Source organism: Argopecten irradians, chromosome 2 (genome assembly GCF_041381155.1).
Source record: "Argopecten irradians isolate NY chromosome 2, Ai_NY, whole genome shotgun sequence".
Lineage (NCBI taxonomy): Eukaryota > Metazoa > Mollusca > Bivalvia > Pectinida > Pectinidae > Argopecten > Argopecten irradians.
In genome coordinates this window covers 23,199,098-23,218,680 of record NC_091135.1, presented here as the reverse complement: position 1 = coordinate 23,218,680, position 19,583 = coordinate 23,199,098, and the positions used below count along the sequence as shown (strand labels likewise).

Here is a 19,583-nt window from a genome sequence, read left to right as displayed (position 1 = left end):
ATGACTGTGATTATGTCAATAGAACAAGTCTTGCAAATGTGCTGTAATGTTCAAGCACACCTAGAAAACAGTGCTAATCAGGATAAAAAAATATTTATTGTGTTTTCTTTGTGTGGAAGAGAGAACCTTTTTTAGGTTTACCATCAGAAAGCCATCTAAGGGAGATAACTGGTACCATCTTCTCAGCATTCTCCAATAATAATCTAGGAGAATGTTAATTATTAAAGATACAATGTAGGGTTATCTTTCATTTTTTAATTTTGTGACTTAAGGAGATAGACAATATTAATTGCATTTCTCAGATTGTGAAGTAAGTCTTGCAGGTCACATTAGAACTTTAATGAAAACAGATTCTCTTTGGTCCACTTAAAGAAAACACCAGATATTAAAAGTAATAATAAGGCATTCCACTAAGCCGTAGCAAGCTAATATTTGTATATGTATACCTGAGAAACCTCTGGTGCCTGTAGGTAATGGGAGAAAGAGACGTGGATACAACATCAATATATCATGCATACTATATTTAATATTTATTTATATTTATCATCTATTATGTCCAATCTCTCAGATTTTTCCAAGTTTTTCTTTCTACATTAAGAGCATACAATTAACTCAAATAAATTTGACCTTGACCTTTGACTTAGTAACCTTGGCCCATGACCTTACCTTTGGACAGTCAACTCCTTGTTTAATTCTGAACAACTTTGCATCATAATGTTATAACAAAATGTTTATCAGTTAAGAGCAACAACATTGTGATTTTTTTAAATGTTAAAATCCAAGATGGCCGATTTTTTAATTTAATTTCAGCCTGAAAAATTACCAAGCAGATCTAGGATGGATGGGGAATCATCATGTAAAATATGGGGAAAATACTCCACTCCCTTCCATCATTAATGTGCAAAAGAAAAAAAACGGACAGACGGACAACCTGATTACTATAGGGCACCTGCATCTCGATGCGGGGCCCTAACTAGAACAGTCCATTATAATATTTTAGGGTTGGATGGGGTTTTAGTCTCTGTGGCTCCTACAATCTTTGCATATAACAGAGTTATCTGCCCTTGTGGGTAAATATTAATCAGCACGCTATTAGTTTGTGATTTTAAATCGTGAATTATGGATATCATGAAAATTTCAATATAACATTTACTTTTCAAATTAGGGAAAATTTAGAAGATTTTTTTGATGCGAATTAAATTCATTTCAAAACAATACTATATTTGATTAAGAAAAGTCATGATGCAAGTTATTCTTTTTTTTAATTTGAATATCCTATTCTGTAAGTCTGTATTTTTTTTTGTAATAAACAGCTGTATCTTTAGTTCTTTTACAATAACCTTGCTTAGAAATACCTAAGTCCTGGACGAGAAACCCCAGATTTCCAATTACAAATGTAATGAATAGAAAAGTCTTTGTTACAACACTCAATACACATGCACATAAATAAACTGATATGTCATAATGCTTCATTCTTATAACTTGCATGACAGTCAACATCAATATGACATATCAAACACAACAGAAGATAACTTACAGAGGAGAGATAGTTGGCATCCCACCTTCGCCTGTAACCCCAGTCTGACCTTTGACCTCGGAGCACATCCTGTGCGGTGACCTTTAGCCTCAGGACTGGCCATTCTGACTTTGGCTGGTGTCGTAGGATCATGTGAGCACGCCACCTTCAAATCGTAGAAGAGAAAAGTTCAATTTCAATTTCTGCTTTTGACATATAGTAAATACATCTTCTGGGTGGTGTATACAAAATATTTCAAATTGGGAAAATAATACTTTTGGTCGTCTAGTATTTCCCTCTTCCCCTATATATTACCAATTTTGTAATAAAGTAGGAAAATGTTCACATCAAATTGGGATGATTCCCCCTTAACAGCAAAATTCTTCAGGGGAAATTTAATTCTGCCCCAAATAAACTGAAAAACTTCACCTGAAAGTAGAATCAGTTCACAGGTGTGAAGCAAGCTTTGACATATTAAGGACTTAAGTATTATGTATAACATTAAGATAAAATGTATAAGTATTTTTAACATCTGTGGCTTGTCTAGTTTAAATATTTTCCAACAACAAAACTAACATAAGATGCATAATTTGCACGACCATACTATTGTGATACACAATGTCTATATATCCACTTACCGGCCATGTGTTTGTTGGAGCAGAGCTACCATGCCTTCTAGTACTGAGGGCGGTCTCGGCCACTGGATAGACTTCCCAAAGTCCTTCATGTTCCGGACATTTCTGAGGAGACCAAAATAAGACTTTGAGATCTACACAACAGGGCAAATCATTACGATTTCTCTCTTGCAAACGAGTCAGGTGCCGACTTCTCAAAACAAACTTAAGTAAAAACTCTTTAAAGAGTAAATCTAAAGTTTTGACTCAATTCTGCACTGTTGTTTCAAGAAACCTGAGTCTAGTGTTTTGTTTGCATGTAGCTATATATTCATTAACAGTTACTGTATACATACAATATAAAAATGTTTGCCATCCCCCTCCCCTTCTCTCCCCCCTTTTTTTTACTAGTTAAGTGGAATGTTTTGATATATTAACTTTCTACACTATGACAACTTGTCAAACTTGAGCTATTTAATGGGTCAGCGATTTATTTTCCCCATCCAATGACAAAAGAATCTATAAATAGTAACCACCTGAATCGTTCCACACAACTGTTCACGTAACGCCTCATCTTGTACTTTCGGAATCGTGACATGATCAGATAGATGGCTCTCATGAACTTTGCCTTTTTTCGAGCATTGGCACCTCGCCACATCTGAGGAAAGCAAAAGCAGAAAACTCATTTAAGCAAACCAATTCAATTATTTTAGTTAATTTCAGTTCACATTTAGCTATACATGTTAAAGGGACAATTCACTCAGGCTAATTCTTTAACATGACCAAGAAGCAAAATATGGCATAAATGTATTGTTCTACATTTCTTATGAAACATTTAACTCAATATATTGACAAATTCCACGTTATTTTTAAGTATTTTAATTGATACCGTTGTAACTACAAATCGTTGATCAATACGATTAAGCAGGTACAGTATGTACTCTGAACCCATTCCCGAGCCAAAGTCACGCACGTTAAACAAATGAACTACATAACCACTGTGGAGGTAATAAAATGATTCTTAGGCAAGACAATTCATCTAATAAGGTAAACCACTACTGTCAGAGCGATTTGAGCAGTTGTAGACAAAAGTTGCATTACTCTACGAGCAAGGGACAGGGTTCGGCATACAAGATGTTCGACCACAATGTGTAATGGCGGACAGCGAGCGAGTTTGAAAGTTTCACACACATTTCACCACCATGGGCTTTTCGAGCATATCACAGTAAAACCGACTGATCTAATTTCCATTAGAACCGGTTTTTTCCCCGATATATGTACAAATTTTAATGTTGTCTTAGATTGAATTGTCCCTTTAATATATTTTGCTTCTGTATTGGTATGTACTAATATCCCAGTAATTTATTGTATTGAATAATATGCCTTGAAAACATTTAACCTTAGAAGTAAACCTTTTTACACTTCCGTCTTCGCATATTACAATTCCATCTTTGTATAATACAGAGTTAGGTCCCATTGTGACATATTTATTATGTGGGCACAATTCATGTTGTTTTCTCTGAAAAATATTACTTTAGGCTTGCAAACACATGACGTCCCAATCAATACCTAACCACAAGGACAGATAACTCTGTAATATGCAAATACAGAATTGGAAAATGTTTACCTTCTGCATAAAGATGATAATCTTGGGTAGGGACCTGTCCCTTGCTTCCTCCAGGGCAAACAGGGTCTGTGGCGAGCGGATAAAGATCTTGGATTTCCCATATTTTACATCATCATTGTAATTGAACTGATTGATAATAGTCTTGACCCCATCAATATCGAGTCCTTTGAAGTTTGGCCATGTTGCTTTTGTAGTACATTTGTATCTGTAAAACAATGCACTTGGTTGATAAAAAGAAATATGAATTTCTTCTTTATATTTTTGGATAATTATCAACACAAAAATTCAAAAGAATTTAAGGCAATTCACTTTCATACAGTATACAACATCTAAATTCCAATATTTGCGAAAGATAATCCCAGCAATTTTGTCTTTGTAGCTGCAAAAAACGTTTTACAGTAACAGTTTATAAACTAATTTTTTTTTATTGAAGATTCAATAGTCATGAAAGAAATTTGAATCAATCTTCCTAACTATAGCTTTATGCATTAGAATCAGTTCCTGTATAATAACTACAACTAGTTTCTGATATACATTATATCCTGTCTGTATTAAATGGTGTAATATCCCACCTCTGGAGAAATCTTCCATAGCCAGCACGGTAAGCAAAGCCAGCCCTCCTGACACGGACGTTCTCCATCAACCCAAGGTACATAACCTGGTGCTGGACACGCTCCTCATCCAGGCGTGATGGAGACTTGATCTCGTTTGGCTTGATACATCGCACATAGTGAGGCTCCTACGTGGAACGCAAACATTTCAAAATAATGAGTTTAATTTACAAAGTGGAGATTCAGAAGCACTCTAAGTTGCATATATATATATATATATATATGTTAAAAAGAAGAAACACTAGACTTCGTCGCTAGGCCTTTCTGCCTTCCCAGGCGTATTCGCCTGAAGATGCCTGGGAAGGCAGAAAGGCATAGCGACAAAGTCTAGTGTTTCTTCTTTTTTATTTATACCTTCGCAAGGTACATTGTTTTTTTGCTATAAATGTATATATATATATATATATATATATTTTTTTTTTTTCCTTTTCATTTTTCCTCCTTTATAAACATTAAACAGTGTGTATGACAATACATGTACTGATCTCTTTGTAATGCTTTTTTATTGGTCAATTTTTGTACAATTTTGGCTGAATATTTCCAAAGCATTTGTTATATTGCATATTTTTTCTTTGCATATACAATATTTATCTACCTTGTGTTATTCATTAAAACAAATTGATGATGTACATACTTTTGAAGCAAGGTTTTGTACGAGAGATATAATGGAATTCTTGAAGTTGGTGCCTGCTGTTGTTGGACGTTTTGTCGTCTCTGTGATTTTTTGACTGCCTTCAGGCCACATATCCTTCAACAGAGCCTCTTTACTGTCAAATAAAACATAAAATCAGTGGTAATTCAAATTGTTAATCAATAAGATTTATACGAAAGACAAAATTTTCTAGTGTGAAATCCTACTGTGACACACAACACCTTAACAGACACACTAAAATGAGAAGAAACAGAGTGGCTCTTAATAACATGACATACAGGTAGAGCCTATCTTTGAACCAAAAACAATAATCACTGCCTCTTATACCAAAGAGAATGATTCATGTACTTATCAAAATATATAACGATATTGAAGGTCGCAATATCGTAGAACTATTATCATTGTTATAAATATACTAGGCTTTTCTCAGGTGTTTTGGATGGGATATTTATACCTCATTTCGGGAAGAAAATGAATTTTGAAAAGAATTTCCGGAACTAAAATTTGAAACACATTTAATTTCCGTTTGGAATTGGACCCCCTAAGAGCCCCTTAAAAGCATTAATTATGTCAAATGAAAAAGCATCTGAATCAAACGAGACATTGGGAATAAGGCTATATATAAACTTCACTCACCTGTTGTAGAGCAATCGTTTGAAATCCTGGAACAATGTGTCTCTGTTTTTGTCGATGAAGCCCAACACGCTGTATTGCACCTGGCCGGCGTAGTGTTTAATTCTGAAGTCGCGGCTGTGTTCTAAAGTCTTGTCTGACGGAGCCAACTGTAATGGGATATTTTCTTTAATGGCTTCATGTTCAATATCATCAATCATGATAAAGGACAATGACAATTGTACCAAATTAGAATGAGGAAATGCATATCACTGTGCAATCTATACAAACAGGATTCTATTTTTACTTAGCGTTTATCTAAATCCTATGAACTGATGTGGTCATTAGAAAGACTTTAAGCTTTTGTTAAGTAGTCGGGAAAGTCAAGAGTATCCAAAGAAAAATCCCTTCACTCAGTGGTAATTGCAAACAAAAGCTTCAAACACTCAAACCAGGACTGAATGACATCCTTATCACTGTAAGGACATGAATTAAAAGTATAATTACAAAGATTTCAAAGTTGTTTTGAATCCAGATGGAGCAGGACAGACATGGAGACATTGGTGTCATAAGTCCCTCTCTCCAGTACACCCCCCCCATACAACTTAATGGCTTGAACATATTAATCTACATACCTCTCTACAAGTGAAATGGTCATGTTTGCCGAGTTTCTTGGCCATCACAGATAGAAACATCTGGAAAGAAAATAATATGAATATCATGTAATGAGATCATTTAACAGGAAAAACTTAGGTCTCAGTTCTTTTGCTGATATCACTGAAATCTAATTATTCCAAATGACTATCTCTGCTGACAAAAGAAACAAAATCTGGCTCAAGACTGATTATATGGGTTTTGTAGACTGCAAAGCTTTGGCATCGATTTACACCATAGATGCCATAAAAATAAAGTTTAATGCTTAAAGGAAAAGCATCAGAATTGATGAAGATGTAAAATCTTTTGAACGTTTGTTATCACAGGTAAACAGCATTACCTCATCTGTGACCTTGCCGACACTGAGACAGGCCTCGTCTAGAATGGCCAGAACCCCTTTATGGGGCTGCTCCACAAGGTCACAAATGATCTTGTTATTGAAGTATTCGATATGGGTCCACTGGATACCTTCTCTCATATACTCGTCCTGTTCCTGCTTCAGGACTAGCTCTATAAATAGCTGCTGGAGCTTCTCGTTACAGTAGTTTATACAGAACTGTTCAAAACTGAAACAAAGGGAAAGAAGCTTGCCAAAATTATGTATCAGTTCAGAAGTGAAAGGACAGAGAAAGTAATTTATATAAAACTGTTACATGATATTTTTTTTTAAACTGAAAGACGGAAAAAAGGAGTCTCATGATCAAAACTAAAACAGAAAAAGGAGCTTATACAGAACTGTTCAAAACTGTTATCAAAGAGAAAATAGTTAATACAGAACTGTTCAAAATTGTACAGAACATTCAATTTAATTCTATACATTCATGTATATTGCATTTTACATTTAATTACTTTCTTTTTCGATAGAACATCTATCAAACAAAAATTCCCTAAAATAAATCTATTTATTGTCAGATTTCTGAACTTTTGTTCCGCTTCTAATCAATCTAATGACTAACTCCTAAGGATGGTACACTTATATCAAATCTAAAGTCACATCATGGGTAGATCTTTAGAAGATTATAAGTATTTCATTGCTTACAACTACCACTCCAACCCATGAATGGCTCATTTTATATATCGTAAAGTATGAAATATCTCACCTATTGTTGTCGAAGATTTCAAATCCGTATATGTCGAGTACGCCGATGACGGTGTTTTTGCCAACGTAGCCCATGCCACTAACCTTGGGATCAATAGCTTCATTGATTTGTGCCACAATCCAGGTAAACATTCTGTCATAAATTGCCTGCAATCAGGAAAAGTTTTTTCATCATAAATGTTAAAGAACAATAATTATCTACGTGTATTTCATTATGTCACACACTTTGGCCACTTTGCCGCATTGGTGGTTCTGATGAAAGTGGTGCCAGTGTAATGACTACTAATAGGACACAGAAAACATTGCCTTTAAAGTCAATGACCCCAAGAACTATACGTCACGTGGTCATTAAAGGAATGGTCATTATACAAGAATGGTCATTACAGGAGTGGTCATCACAGCAGGTTTTACTTTACTACCATATCTAAGGACACACACCTTACAGAAGGCATCTCTAGCATACAAAGCATCTGAGGTGCTGAGTCCTTTCTCCACCACTTGTCCTCCTGCGGCAATCACACGGTAACACAGAGCCTTCTCAAGGTCATCAGGGGTCACAGACAACATGGTGGCTATGTTGCTTAGTAACGTCTTGTCTTTCACAAATGCCACATCATGGTCTTCACTTGTTCCATATTCAACATTTCCCTGTAAATTCCAAACAGCCATTTGTCAAGCTATTCATGTATTGGTTTGAAAACAATAATTCTTGTACTTTTTCCTGAAATATTTGTACACTGAATTACACAACCCATCCATTTTACGAGTTGGATAAATTTATACGAGTTCCTGCCTTTTAAAATATAATAAGTAAAACAAACAAGCAAACAAGCCAGGACTTAATGGAGCTCATGAAACAATAGACCATTGATTTTCATTCTGTGAATGACATTTTAAATGACCCCTATTGGACAGATATAAAGCCAGAGCTTAAGCATCAAAGGGAGATAACTCCTCCTTTCTTGCAGCTATTGTCATCGCTGCTATTGCTGTGTCCAACCAACAACATTAATCTTCCAACAACATTAATCTTCACCCTGTATACAATATTGTAGCTCAAGATATCTTTAGTGTAGATTAAAAAAAGGGGGGAAAAAGGGAGTTAACTCCTCCTTTTCTACAACATTTTGATCACTGTGACTAACATTACCAGTTGAAGGATTGCTGACAGAACTCTCCACAAGGCTTCAGCATGACTGTAGGCGAATCCCATTGTCTTCATGGCTGACATGACCGCACGGTAATCTTCTCGGTCGTTCAATGTGGCACACTGAAAGACAACACAAGCAGAATTTTAGAATACAAGCTTTTAGTTCTCTAAATTTTGTTTAAATCCTCACGTTTATGTGTCAGTTTTCTTTTCATTTTAAGGAGGGTTTTCTGTGTAGTAGGGGTAAACTTCTTCACTATCACTGGGAGACCTGTTATATGTCAGTCGGAGTAGTCTAGGTAATGGTGAGCGTATGTGAACAACACAACATGTACTTGTCCTTGAGAATTGATAAGTAACCAAGATCATCATAGAGGTAAATATATATAAGACTGTAAGAATTCCATGTTAGCTCCTTGATGTTCCTCTGTCATCAGAAGTTAAATCTATCATTACAGTACGTGTACTTACCTTAGGGTCACCCCCTTGGTTGATGAAGTGGTATCTCATAGGATCTCGTGTTAACTTCAGTTCTGCTAACTTTTCATCCTTTGCACCAAAGAGTAGCTACGAACAAAACAAAATTTTAATATCAACTACGTTTTCTATAACTATTGATTCTACTCAAACAAAATTTAACCTCCCTGACAATTAAAAATCTTTTTTTTTTTTTTTTTCATTTCATTAAAAGTGATAAATACTCTAGGATGTTAAACCAGTTTCCATTTACCATAGTATAAGTCGCAACATTACCCCCTAAAACTCGGGAGTGTGACCTATACGACAGTGTAGTTGTATACTTACATGATAAAATGAGTGGAAGTTCCTCTCTCCATGCTGCTGATGAACTACTCTAGACTGAAACAGATCAGACACATAATTATTAGTGTACATTATTGCAAAAATATGTTATTGTAATTATTCTCTGAGCAATCTACTTACTTTTTCAAATTAATTCAATAAGCAATCTACTTACTTTTGAAAACCAATTCAATAAATTATTGAATTAATTTAACTTAAACAATCTAATTACTTTTGAAAATTAATTCTATAAGCAATCAACCTACCTTTGAAAATCAATTCAATAAGCAATCTACTTACTTTTCCTAATTATCTACTCACTTTTTCTAATAAGTAATTACTGATGTGACCTCCAATAGGATCGCCCTTGAAGTCAAAGTTGATGTCCATGTACTTGCCGAAACGACTAGAATTATCATTACGGTTGGTCTTTGCATTTCCAAATGCTTCCAGAATGACATTGGACTTGATCAGAACATCCTTAACTCTGTAATGCAAATTTAATAAGAATTCTGAAGGAATCTTTTAATGAATAGCATGTAAAATGTATTTGAGGTAAAAGTCACTGGTGTGTTATGTATGTCATAATATTAGTTTACTAAATGGATATTTACATACAATATATTTAGATGGTATAATGTTTGAAAACTTTCCAGCTGTCAATCAAACAGCACTTGACTATGTATTTTGTATCTTGTGTGCTACAATGTTTGCTCCAACATTGAATAGAAACACATGCGCTTGCGAGCACGAGGTTTGGCTATATTACACCTGCATGCCGATCGGTCAATTGTTTACTGTCATTGGGTTTTTAAGTAATATTTTTTCCTTGAGAAGTCATTAATAAAGTCTTACACATGACCAGTTCACAAATGCTACATTTTAGTTTTCCAATATCACTGTCTGCTCCAATTCTGTATATAGAACAGCTGTATAAATAGGTATATACCAAATATTATATCAAGTACTTTACTAAACAAAAATAATGGTGTGCTGAATGAAATATACTATAAGTAGTACACACATTTTGTGCAGAGTCACAATAATAACAATAGTGATGTTATATGGATTAAAATAACATATATTCCAGACATAATTAAATCTGATCAAATGACAGTGATTAACCTACAATAGTCCGAAAAGTCCGTCCAGAAAACTCACAATCTGGACAGAAATATATCAGATTTTACTACTGACTAATTAATTTGACAGTCTGGAAAATCTCCAATGTAGATTTTTTTTTTGGGCAGGTGACACAAGTATTCAGGTTATCAAGAATCCACTGAACTTGTCCCAACCTCAAGAACCATGAAACAATCTTACAAGTCTAAAATTTTGGACATGGTTAATCACATATGCCTACATAAAAACTTTTCAATTTTTATTAGATTGGCTAAACTGAAATCAAATCAAAAGATTATTTCAGAATGCCTGAGGTAGATATTTATCTTAATACTGAGGATGATATAGAGGGATGTGTCGATATAATGAAGGTATTTGTACAATGTTAGGGATTATGCAATACATTATTATAGTATTTATGGTAAAATATTCATGAAACATGCTGAAATTCTACTCTGGCAGCTGAAGTCAACTATAATAATAACTTTCAATATTTTTTTCTTATCCTTTCATTCGCTATGTAACATGGAGTATGTGTGATAACTTTCCACCTGGCTTGTTCTGTAAAGATGAGATTTGTATTGTACAAGCTGCAGCACAAACAGCTGTTGTTTACCAGCGGTTCTGTAACTGTGCTGTTGATTATTGACTATAATCTGTTACAGTCTTTACCAAGTATGGTGGGAAATCAGAGGCTGTAAATATTTACAGAGTCTAGCAGGACGTTCAGAGCATCAATCAATACATCAAAATCAGTTAACCTTAGAATTCAAAACTAATGCAAAATTGCAAGTTAATGATTCTTGAGATAATTATTTTAGTTCTCAATTAAAAATATCTCCTTGAATCAGATACTAGATGATGAATAGATATTAGGAAAGGATCAACTTATGTATTTAGTTTAGTTCCAATTTTTGTAATGTATCGCAAACCTGCTAATTCAGCACTTTTTTTCAATCTATTTAACCATAAAATAGCGCTGTATACACAAACATCAGATGATTTGTTAAAAGTATGGTAGCTTTTGAAAGTCTGATAAGAATTTTGTAACAAATAGCAATGCAGCAATCACATTGGAAAGTAATGAAGTTCTCAAAGGCAGGATCGAGGCAATGAGTGATAGATACTAAAAAATCAGCAAAGAATTAAATTCTGAAAATTATAATGATTTTATGAATGAAACAAGGAAATGAGTGAACTATTACAACCAAAATCATATTCTATAATGTATAAAATTATGATATTGTATACCAAACAGCTAGGGTTTTTTTTTGTTTTTGTTTGGCCAGGGTTTAAAATCGAGTGAATATGAGGATTCAATGACTTGTTAATCAGCTATTGTAGTCAATCTAGGTAAGAATTTATTGTTTTAATTACACATGTATAATGTTTCAGTACAAAGATTACTCAGTTTTTAATTCACAGAAAATTATTAAAGGGAAACAATCCAACAATCACTGCAGAAATAAAAGTAAAAACAAAAATGTGAATTGACTTATCTCAAAGATAGAATAAAACACAATATCATTAATAAGTGTAACTTCATTTGGTAAAACAAATATATCAAATAAACTATAAAAGCAAACCTTGTTTGGAAAAAAAAAACAAATTCTGTAAATTTAACAGCAAGAAAAGCAGTCACAGTGAACTAGAAATCACTAAATGATCAAATTGTAAACATTAAGAAGCTTGGGACTTAATTCACCTACCACACAATACCTGTTTGTGCGAGACTATTGTTTCTATCGGTGATGGAATTATATTATCAATACTTGAACATCTTGCTATTATCAATATGTCATACGACTGTTACAACGACATAGCAACCTTATAGATCGATGTTATCAGGCAGGTTGTCCGCAAATAAGAACCCACCATCACTTTTGATCTTTATTTCTTCTCTGGGTGGGAGGTCTTATTTGCAGTGAAATATAGTAAAGTTACGTTCAATCACTGCTGGAGATACTAGTACTGCCCAAACGTTAACAGGTATTACATGGTACATGAATTAATCCCATTAATTTGATACCTTTTTTTTTAATTAATTGAAAAATTCAAAGATTCCTTACCAATTAGCTTATTCATTTTAACAACAACCTTGGTGTCATAATCAAAACCACCTTAATTTTTTATGAAATAGATAGAGGAAAATTAAGATAACACAGAAAAATCTTAATGTTATTTGGAAGTATGCAATGCACACCAACGAGAAAAACTCATATTTCAGAAAATAGTGGCATTTTGTTAATAATTTACAACACTGTACATTACAGATGACCTTGGTGAGAACTCAGCAGATAGAAGAAGGCGGAATGAAATATTTTCTACAATGCCTGGGGAAGGAAGAGTGTGTGTTATCAGATTGTTTTCATGCGAGAAAATATTGGATAAAGAGATATTATCCTTGCATAGACATTCACAGATTTGTTTCTATTTTTATGAAGTGAACACAGTTGATCTACATGATTTAAAACCATTTACCTTTCTACCTCATTCCTGTAAAATATTCAAACAGATTTCATGATTTGCTGCTAGCAATGCATACTGTAGGTGAGATAAGTTTGTTATCACACCAATTCACGCTATCAGGACTTTTTCTGCATTTCAGATTCTCTAGAGATTCATATTTCACACATATACTGGTATATATATTTTGTATTGTACCAATGATAACTCTGGGAATATTGCTTATGTTTTCAAGTACCAGCTGTTGTTTTCGATATATTGGGATTAATGCTAAAGAACCCCAAGTGTTTATAAAATACTGTGGAAAAGTATTACCCCTTTCATTACATTGTTGAAAAATATTACCCCTTTCTTTACATTAAAACACTGATATCAATTCCAATACCATACCTTGCCATCAGGTTGATCTCTTGATAAATTATTAAGATTATTTTATTGTAGATCAAATTTTGAAAAGGGAGATAAATCTAACAGAGATATGTATCACAGTTATAATTGGACTGGATTTTGGCATCGGTATAAAAGACCTGATACACGCTCCTTATGACATCCATCAATACAGGATATTTGTTTTTTAAGTTCTGAATGATTTATGCAGATTGAATGTATACTTTGAACCCAATTTGTTAAGTAAATGTAACAGAGCTTACAGAAGAAACTATATCCCAGAATTAATGGAAAAGTGAAATCAAAATTAAAGAAATACCAATTACTGTTGATTTAAACATTAGTACAGATAGTACCATAGCCAATAATGAATTTTACAGATATTATAAAACTGTTCTTGTGTTAATATTGTGTACCTTTCCACTTCCTTCTGCCCGCTGAGATTGGTAACCGCGGCAATGTACCTCATAATGATTTTGGAAGCCTCAGTTTTACCTGATCCACTCTCACCTGTAATTAAAGATGTAATTCAAGGATTTGTATGGTATTCATCTTTATGAAACAGAATTCACCTTGGAACACTTTGCTCTCTACTTTTAACCAAACAGAGGTAGGTTTTTAACTCTAAATGCTAATTCTATTGTTTTTACCTGATATAACAATACATGTATCCCGACTATTTCTCTTCATTGTTTTGTACGCGCTGTCCGCCAGGGCAAATATATGTGGAGGTCGCTCATAGATCTCTCTGCCACGGTACTGGTCCACAAAACTCTGGTTGTAGATGTCCAGGGTACGGTAGGGGTTGACCGACACCACCACCTCACCAATGTATGTGTAGATTCTGTTCTTTTCATATCTGTAACACAAACAAAAAATGTCCATTAAATAACTTCAGGTTATCATTGAATAATGACTGGCTTTTTCACACATGATTGGGAAGAAGCTTTTTTTATCTCTATTTGGGAATTAAGTCCCTTGGAAAAAAGACTTGCAATGGCATGGTATTTCATTGTCTATTTTCTACTTGCATTAACATGTTTTATTGTTGATCCATTAAGTATAACTAGGCAACAGACCTGCCTTTAGTTTAGTGGATAGCAGGATTTGATCATGAGTTGTATCCAAGTTATGATACTGACTATCAGTATTCACTCCGTACAGGACAAAACTATTTAGTCAGCATTCAGTATTATCCTATTGTTATCATCTCAGGCTTGGACAATTGTATCATAAATAAATAAATGATGAGAATGGATACTCCATTATGTGATATAATAAACCCATGTCCAGTATTTTCCCTGGTAACCTGATAATGACTTTGCAGTTATGGCTAATGATGTTGCATAAAAGAGGAACGTATTCGTTTGTCGGAATTCTTCAGGAAGGTGATCATGATTAATTGAATTCTGTGTTTAATTTTGATTACCATGGTAATCTCAATAACCAATAATTATATCATAATTGGCCAAGCTGGCATAATAAATCGTAGAACCATGTCTAACTTTTTTGCAGGATTGCTGGGACTATTATAAAACCTCATCCAAAATGATATGTTTATGTGGTATTGACCTCATGTGATTCAAATCCAGAACTCTAATTTTCAAGTTTTAATAAGTCCTTTAAAACACAAGACAGTGGTTTTATTTCTCAAAACCTTGATGAGTCCTACCATGAAACTGTGAGTTAAGGACTTGTCAAGTCTAAAAAATCTCTCAAAGGCAACTTATGACTCGAGATGATTCACCACTGTGTAAACAAATTACTACACGTTATTATTGTACACCCACATTACGGAGTGTGTATAAGACAAATATACAGATGTACAACAGATGATGGCCCTGCCATATTTGGGTATAAATCACACAGTTATATATGTTGTACTCAATGACCTGATGTATATATAGCTATAATTCTGTGTCGGAAATCATGCCTTTAAATGATATTTGATTAGTTATTTCATGAATTTATAAATGAGCAACCTCTAAGACAGTTACCATATTCGACCAAATAAGCACCCATGTCCCTAATAATTTTGTCTGATTTCTAATACCCTTGGCACTTATGAGTCGACTACGGTAACCATAACATATTCTGTCTTTGTATATTACAGAGTTACCTCCCTTGGGGTTTGGTATTCAAGCGAAGTTACCAATTAGATTGACAACAATGATAGGGCCTTTGTTTATAAACCATGGGTGATTCATTATCAGGAAATATATGTATACTTGTGCATCATTTTATTTAGAGCACAGCCCAATTTATAAAAGACATGACCATGCATAACCTCGATCTTCCTCATTGTTTATGACTCAGGCAATAGAATACAGGATGCAGTTCAAGTACAGGGCTAAAAAGCTCCATTATTGTATACTCATAATGACGTCACTCAGTATGTACCTCAGTACCACAAAGTTGTATCTTATTAGAAGCTAATATGTAATATGGTCAAATCTTCACAAAACATACTGAGGAGTAACTTCACATATTTTCTAACGAATTTTGAGATAATTAAGGGATGTGTCGCCTGCACAGAATCACAAAAAATAGTTATTTACAGTTGAAAATATTGTTAATAATTTAGGTGAAGTAATCAAGTTCCATAACTCTTGCAAATATTGATGGATTTTGAAAAGTATCAAAACCATCTAAGATCTCATTGATATAAAGCAATATACCAAATTTGGTTGAAATCGGACAATAAATACTGAAGTTTTCAAGCGGAAGCCACATTTCGACTATTTTAAGGTCCTGTAACTCTTGCAAATATTGACAGATTTTGACCAGTATGGAACCCATCTAAGATCTCATTAATATAAAGCAACAAACCAAATTTGGTTGTAATCGGACAATAAATATTTAAGTTATCGAGCGGAAACCATGGATTTTTCTGTTTTGATGATTTTAAAGTCCCATAACTCTTGAAAATATTGATGGATTTTGACCATTATTAAACTCATCCAAGATATTAATGATATATAAAACAATTTATGAACTTTGGTTAAAATTGGACAATAAATATTTAAGTTATCAAGCTGAAACCATGGATTTTTCTGTTTTGACGATTTTAAAGTCCCGTAACTCTTGCAAATATTGACAAATTTTGACCATTATCGAACTGATCCGAGAACTCATTGATATAAAACCATTTATGAAATTTGGTTGAAATTGGACGATAAATACCTAAGTTATCGAGCGGAAACCATGGATTTTTCTGTTTTGACGGTTTTAAAGTCCCGTAACTCTTGCAAATATTGACGAATTTTGACCATTACCAAACTCATCTGAGAACTCATTGATATAAAACAATTTATGAAATTTGGTTGAAATTGGACAATAAATATTTAAAGATGCTCCACCGCCGACAGAGCATAAATGATATTCATCATTTGAACAATAATTGGTGTTTAATCGTGTATATATATGCCTAATTAACACAAAAACTAACATACAATAATTTGTTTTGCCTTTGGTGCATGCGCAATCATTACTTCATTCTATATAAGATATAGTGCCACGGAATTTTTTCGGGATGCAATTAATTATTTTTCATATTTTTAGCTTGAAGTAAAATTAGAAGCTCAAACTTTTCAATTGTGGTAATGGTGTAAAGTAAGTAACTTTTTTAACTGAAGAAAAATACAAAATCGTCTGCTCCTGTTTTTGATAGTGTAAAAATAACATTTGTCAGTGGTGGAGCATCTTTAAGTTATCGAGCGGAAACCATGGATTTTCCTGTTTTGATGATTTTAAAGTCCCGTAACTCTTGCAAATATTAACGGACTTATACCATTATCGAACTCATCTGAGAACTCATTGATATAAAGCTATGTACTAAATTTGGTTGAAATTGGACAATAAATACTCCAGTTATCGCACGGAAACAGTTTCCCGGACGCCGACGATGACACTGACGGCGACGCCGCCGACATAGTGATACCTAAGTGTCGCCCTTGCGTTGCAGGCGACACAAAAATCAACTGAAGTAGAAAAGAAAACCTGCCAATTTTAAGCAAGTGCTATTTAAATTATTGCATATTCCTCCAATCCCTTCTCCTAACAACTACAATAACATACGTAGCATCATCATGTTATTTCTCCGATGCTTTGCCACCTTTTTACACCAGATATTTTCTTTTTACCAAGAGATGTATGTATGACTTTACTGATGTTCTCTGGCAGTAATATGCAGCCCAGATGTTGGCTTATGACATGTATTGTCACAGCTAATCCCTATAACATAATATATATACTTCTTTGTCCCACACCTTATTATGATAGTATACTGCTTTAGCACCACAGGTGCCTGTACAAATGTATTGTGGGAGGATCTGTATGGATGACAAAATGATCTGGAGGTAAAACGTGGATATGATAAAGTCAATAGAATTACCGAAATTATCAGAAAGCACCCTGTTATAATATATGCCAGTTTATATTGCAACAATGCTTGACTTACTATATTTGACCAAAAAAGTACCCAGGGTGCTTAAAATTTGAAAAAAAATTAATGGGCGGTTGGCACTTAAAAGAACAAAATTTGGACTATTCTTTTATAAAATTACCGCATAAAGTAACCCATAACTTATTTTGAAAGAGAAATCAAATAAAGAACAAGAGATCCCAGAGGGATCTTGGCGCCCACCAAAGAATGATCTATGTCTGATAACAGAAAGAGGGATCTTTTCCCTGCTTTTCAAACTTTTACTACATGCTATATATGAAACTTGAGAAAGATCCTTTCAGTGCTTTCTGAGATATGTAACAGTAATAAACTTCAATTATTAAAATCAAAGATGGCTACTAGTCGATCATCTTGCTGACCGATAAGTCTGAAAATGCACTAGACCCCTTCAGGAACCTGCACATGAAATTTGAGAAAGATCCCTTCAGTACTTTCTGAGAAATAGCGGTAACAAACTTTAACTATCAAAATCCAAGATGGCCGTCGGTCGGCTATCTTGTTGACCGATCGCTCCCAAAATGCAATATGCACAACTAGGGTTCAAGGGGAACATGCATATGAAATTTGAGAGAGATCCCTTTAGTACTTTCTGAGAAATAGCGTTAACAAACTTTAACTATCAAAATCCAAGATGGCCGTCGGTCAGCTATCTTGTTGACCGATCACTCCCAAAATGCAATTTGCACTACTAGGGTTCAAGGGGAACATGCATATGAAATTTGAGAGAGATCCCTTCAGTACTTTCTGAGAAATAGCGTTAACAAACTTTAACTATCAAAATCCAAGATGGCCGTCGGTCAGCTATCTTGTTGACCGATCGCTCCCAAAATGCAATTTGCACAACTAGGGTTCAAGGGGAACATGCATATGAAATTTGAGAGAGATCCCTTCAGTACTTTCTGAGAAATAGCGGTAACAAACTTTAACTATCAAAATCCAAGATGGCCGTCAGTCAGTCGGCCATCTTGTTGACTGATTGGTCCCAAAATGCAATATGCACAACTAGGGTTCAAGGGGAACATGCATATGAAATTTGAGAGAGATCCCTTCAGTACTTTCTGAGAAATAGCGGTAACAAACTTTAACTATCAAAATCCAAGATGGCCGTCAGTCAGTCGGCCATCTTGTTGACTGATTGGTCCCAAAATGCAATATGCATAACTAGGGCCCTAGGGAAACCTACATATGAAATTTGAGAAAGATCCCTTCAGTACTTTCTGAGAAATAGCGGTAACAAACTTTAACTATCAAAATCCAAGATGGCCGTCAGTCAGTCGGCCATCTTGTTGACTGATTGGTCCCAAAATGCAATATGCACAACTAGGGCCCTAGGAGAACCTACATATGAAATTTGAGAAAGATCCCTTCAGTACTTTCTGAGAAATAGCGGTAACAAACTTTAACTATCAAAATCCAAGATGGCCGCCAGTTGGCCATCTTGTTGACCGATTGGTCCCAAAATGCAATATGCACAACTAGGGCCCTAGGGGAACCTACATGTGAAATTTGAGAAAGATCCCTTCAGTACTTTCTGAGAAATAGCGGTAACAAGAATTGTTAACGGACGGACGGAAGGACGGACGGACGGACGACGGACCACGGACGAAAGGCGATTTGAATAGCCCACCATCTGATGATGGTGGGCTAAAAATACAGTTTTTTTTCTATTTTTAGTCTGCCTTTCATTTATGGTAAGTGAAATTGAAGCCTTAAAAAGGGAAAAAATGGGAGGGCGCTTATAGCTAGAATTGACTTTAAACATATTTTATTTACCAAAAGATTCAAATTTCATGAAAAAAAAAGAAAA

The 19,583-nt window shown here is 34.4% G+C and overlaps 1 protein-coding gene across 4 annotated transcripts in view; it reads right to left on the bottom strand.

Moving 5' to 3' along the window:
• Positions 1-19,583, bottom strand: part of LOC138314856 (unconventional myosin-Id-like) — a 44,809-nt gene that overhangs the window by 10,376 nt on the left and 14,850 nt on the right. Inside the window, exons 2-20 of one of the 4 annotated variants that reach the window (XM_069255440.1) lie at positions 13,962-14,170; positions 13,728-13,821; positions 12,940-12,954; positions 9,658-9,823; positions 9,340-9,393; positions 9,007-9,102; positions 8,536-8,655; positions 7,824-8,033; positions 7,387-7,532; positions 6,627-6,852; positions 6,268-6,327; positions 5,657-5,802; positions 5,003-5,135; positions 4,330-4,496; positions 3,758-3,962; positions 2,667-2,788; positions 2,155-2,256; positions 1,538-1,682; positions 447-464 (exon numbers count right to left, since the gene is read on the bottom strand). In XM_069255440.1, the coding sequence (XP_069111541.1) occupies positions 447-464; positions 1,538-1,682; positions 2,155-2,256; positions 2,667-2,788; positions 3,758-3,962; positions 4,330-4,496; positions 5,003-5,135; positions 5,657-5,802; positions 6,268-6,327; positions 6,627-6,852; positions 7,387-7,532; positions 7,824-8,033; positions 8,536-8,655; positions 9,007-9,102; positions 9,340-9,393; positions 9,658-9,823; positions 12,940-12,954; positions 13,728-13,821; positions 13,962-14,170 (2,434 nt within the window). The remainder of the gene's footprint in view (positions 1-446; positions 465-1,537; positions 1,683-2,154; positions 2,257-2,666; positions 2,789-3,757; positions 3,963-4,329; positions 4,497-5,002; positions 5,136-5,656; positions 5,803-6,267; positions 6,328-6,626; positions 6,853-7,386; positions 7,533-7,823; positions 8,034-8,535; positions 8,656-9,006; positions 9,103-9,339; positions 9,394-9,657; positions 9,824-12,939; positions 12,955-13,727; positions 13,822-13,961; positions 14,171-19,583) is intronic. The other 3 variants (XM_069255442.1, XM_069255441.1, XM_069255443.1) reach the window with 3 other exon arrangements.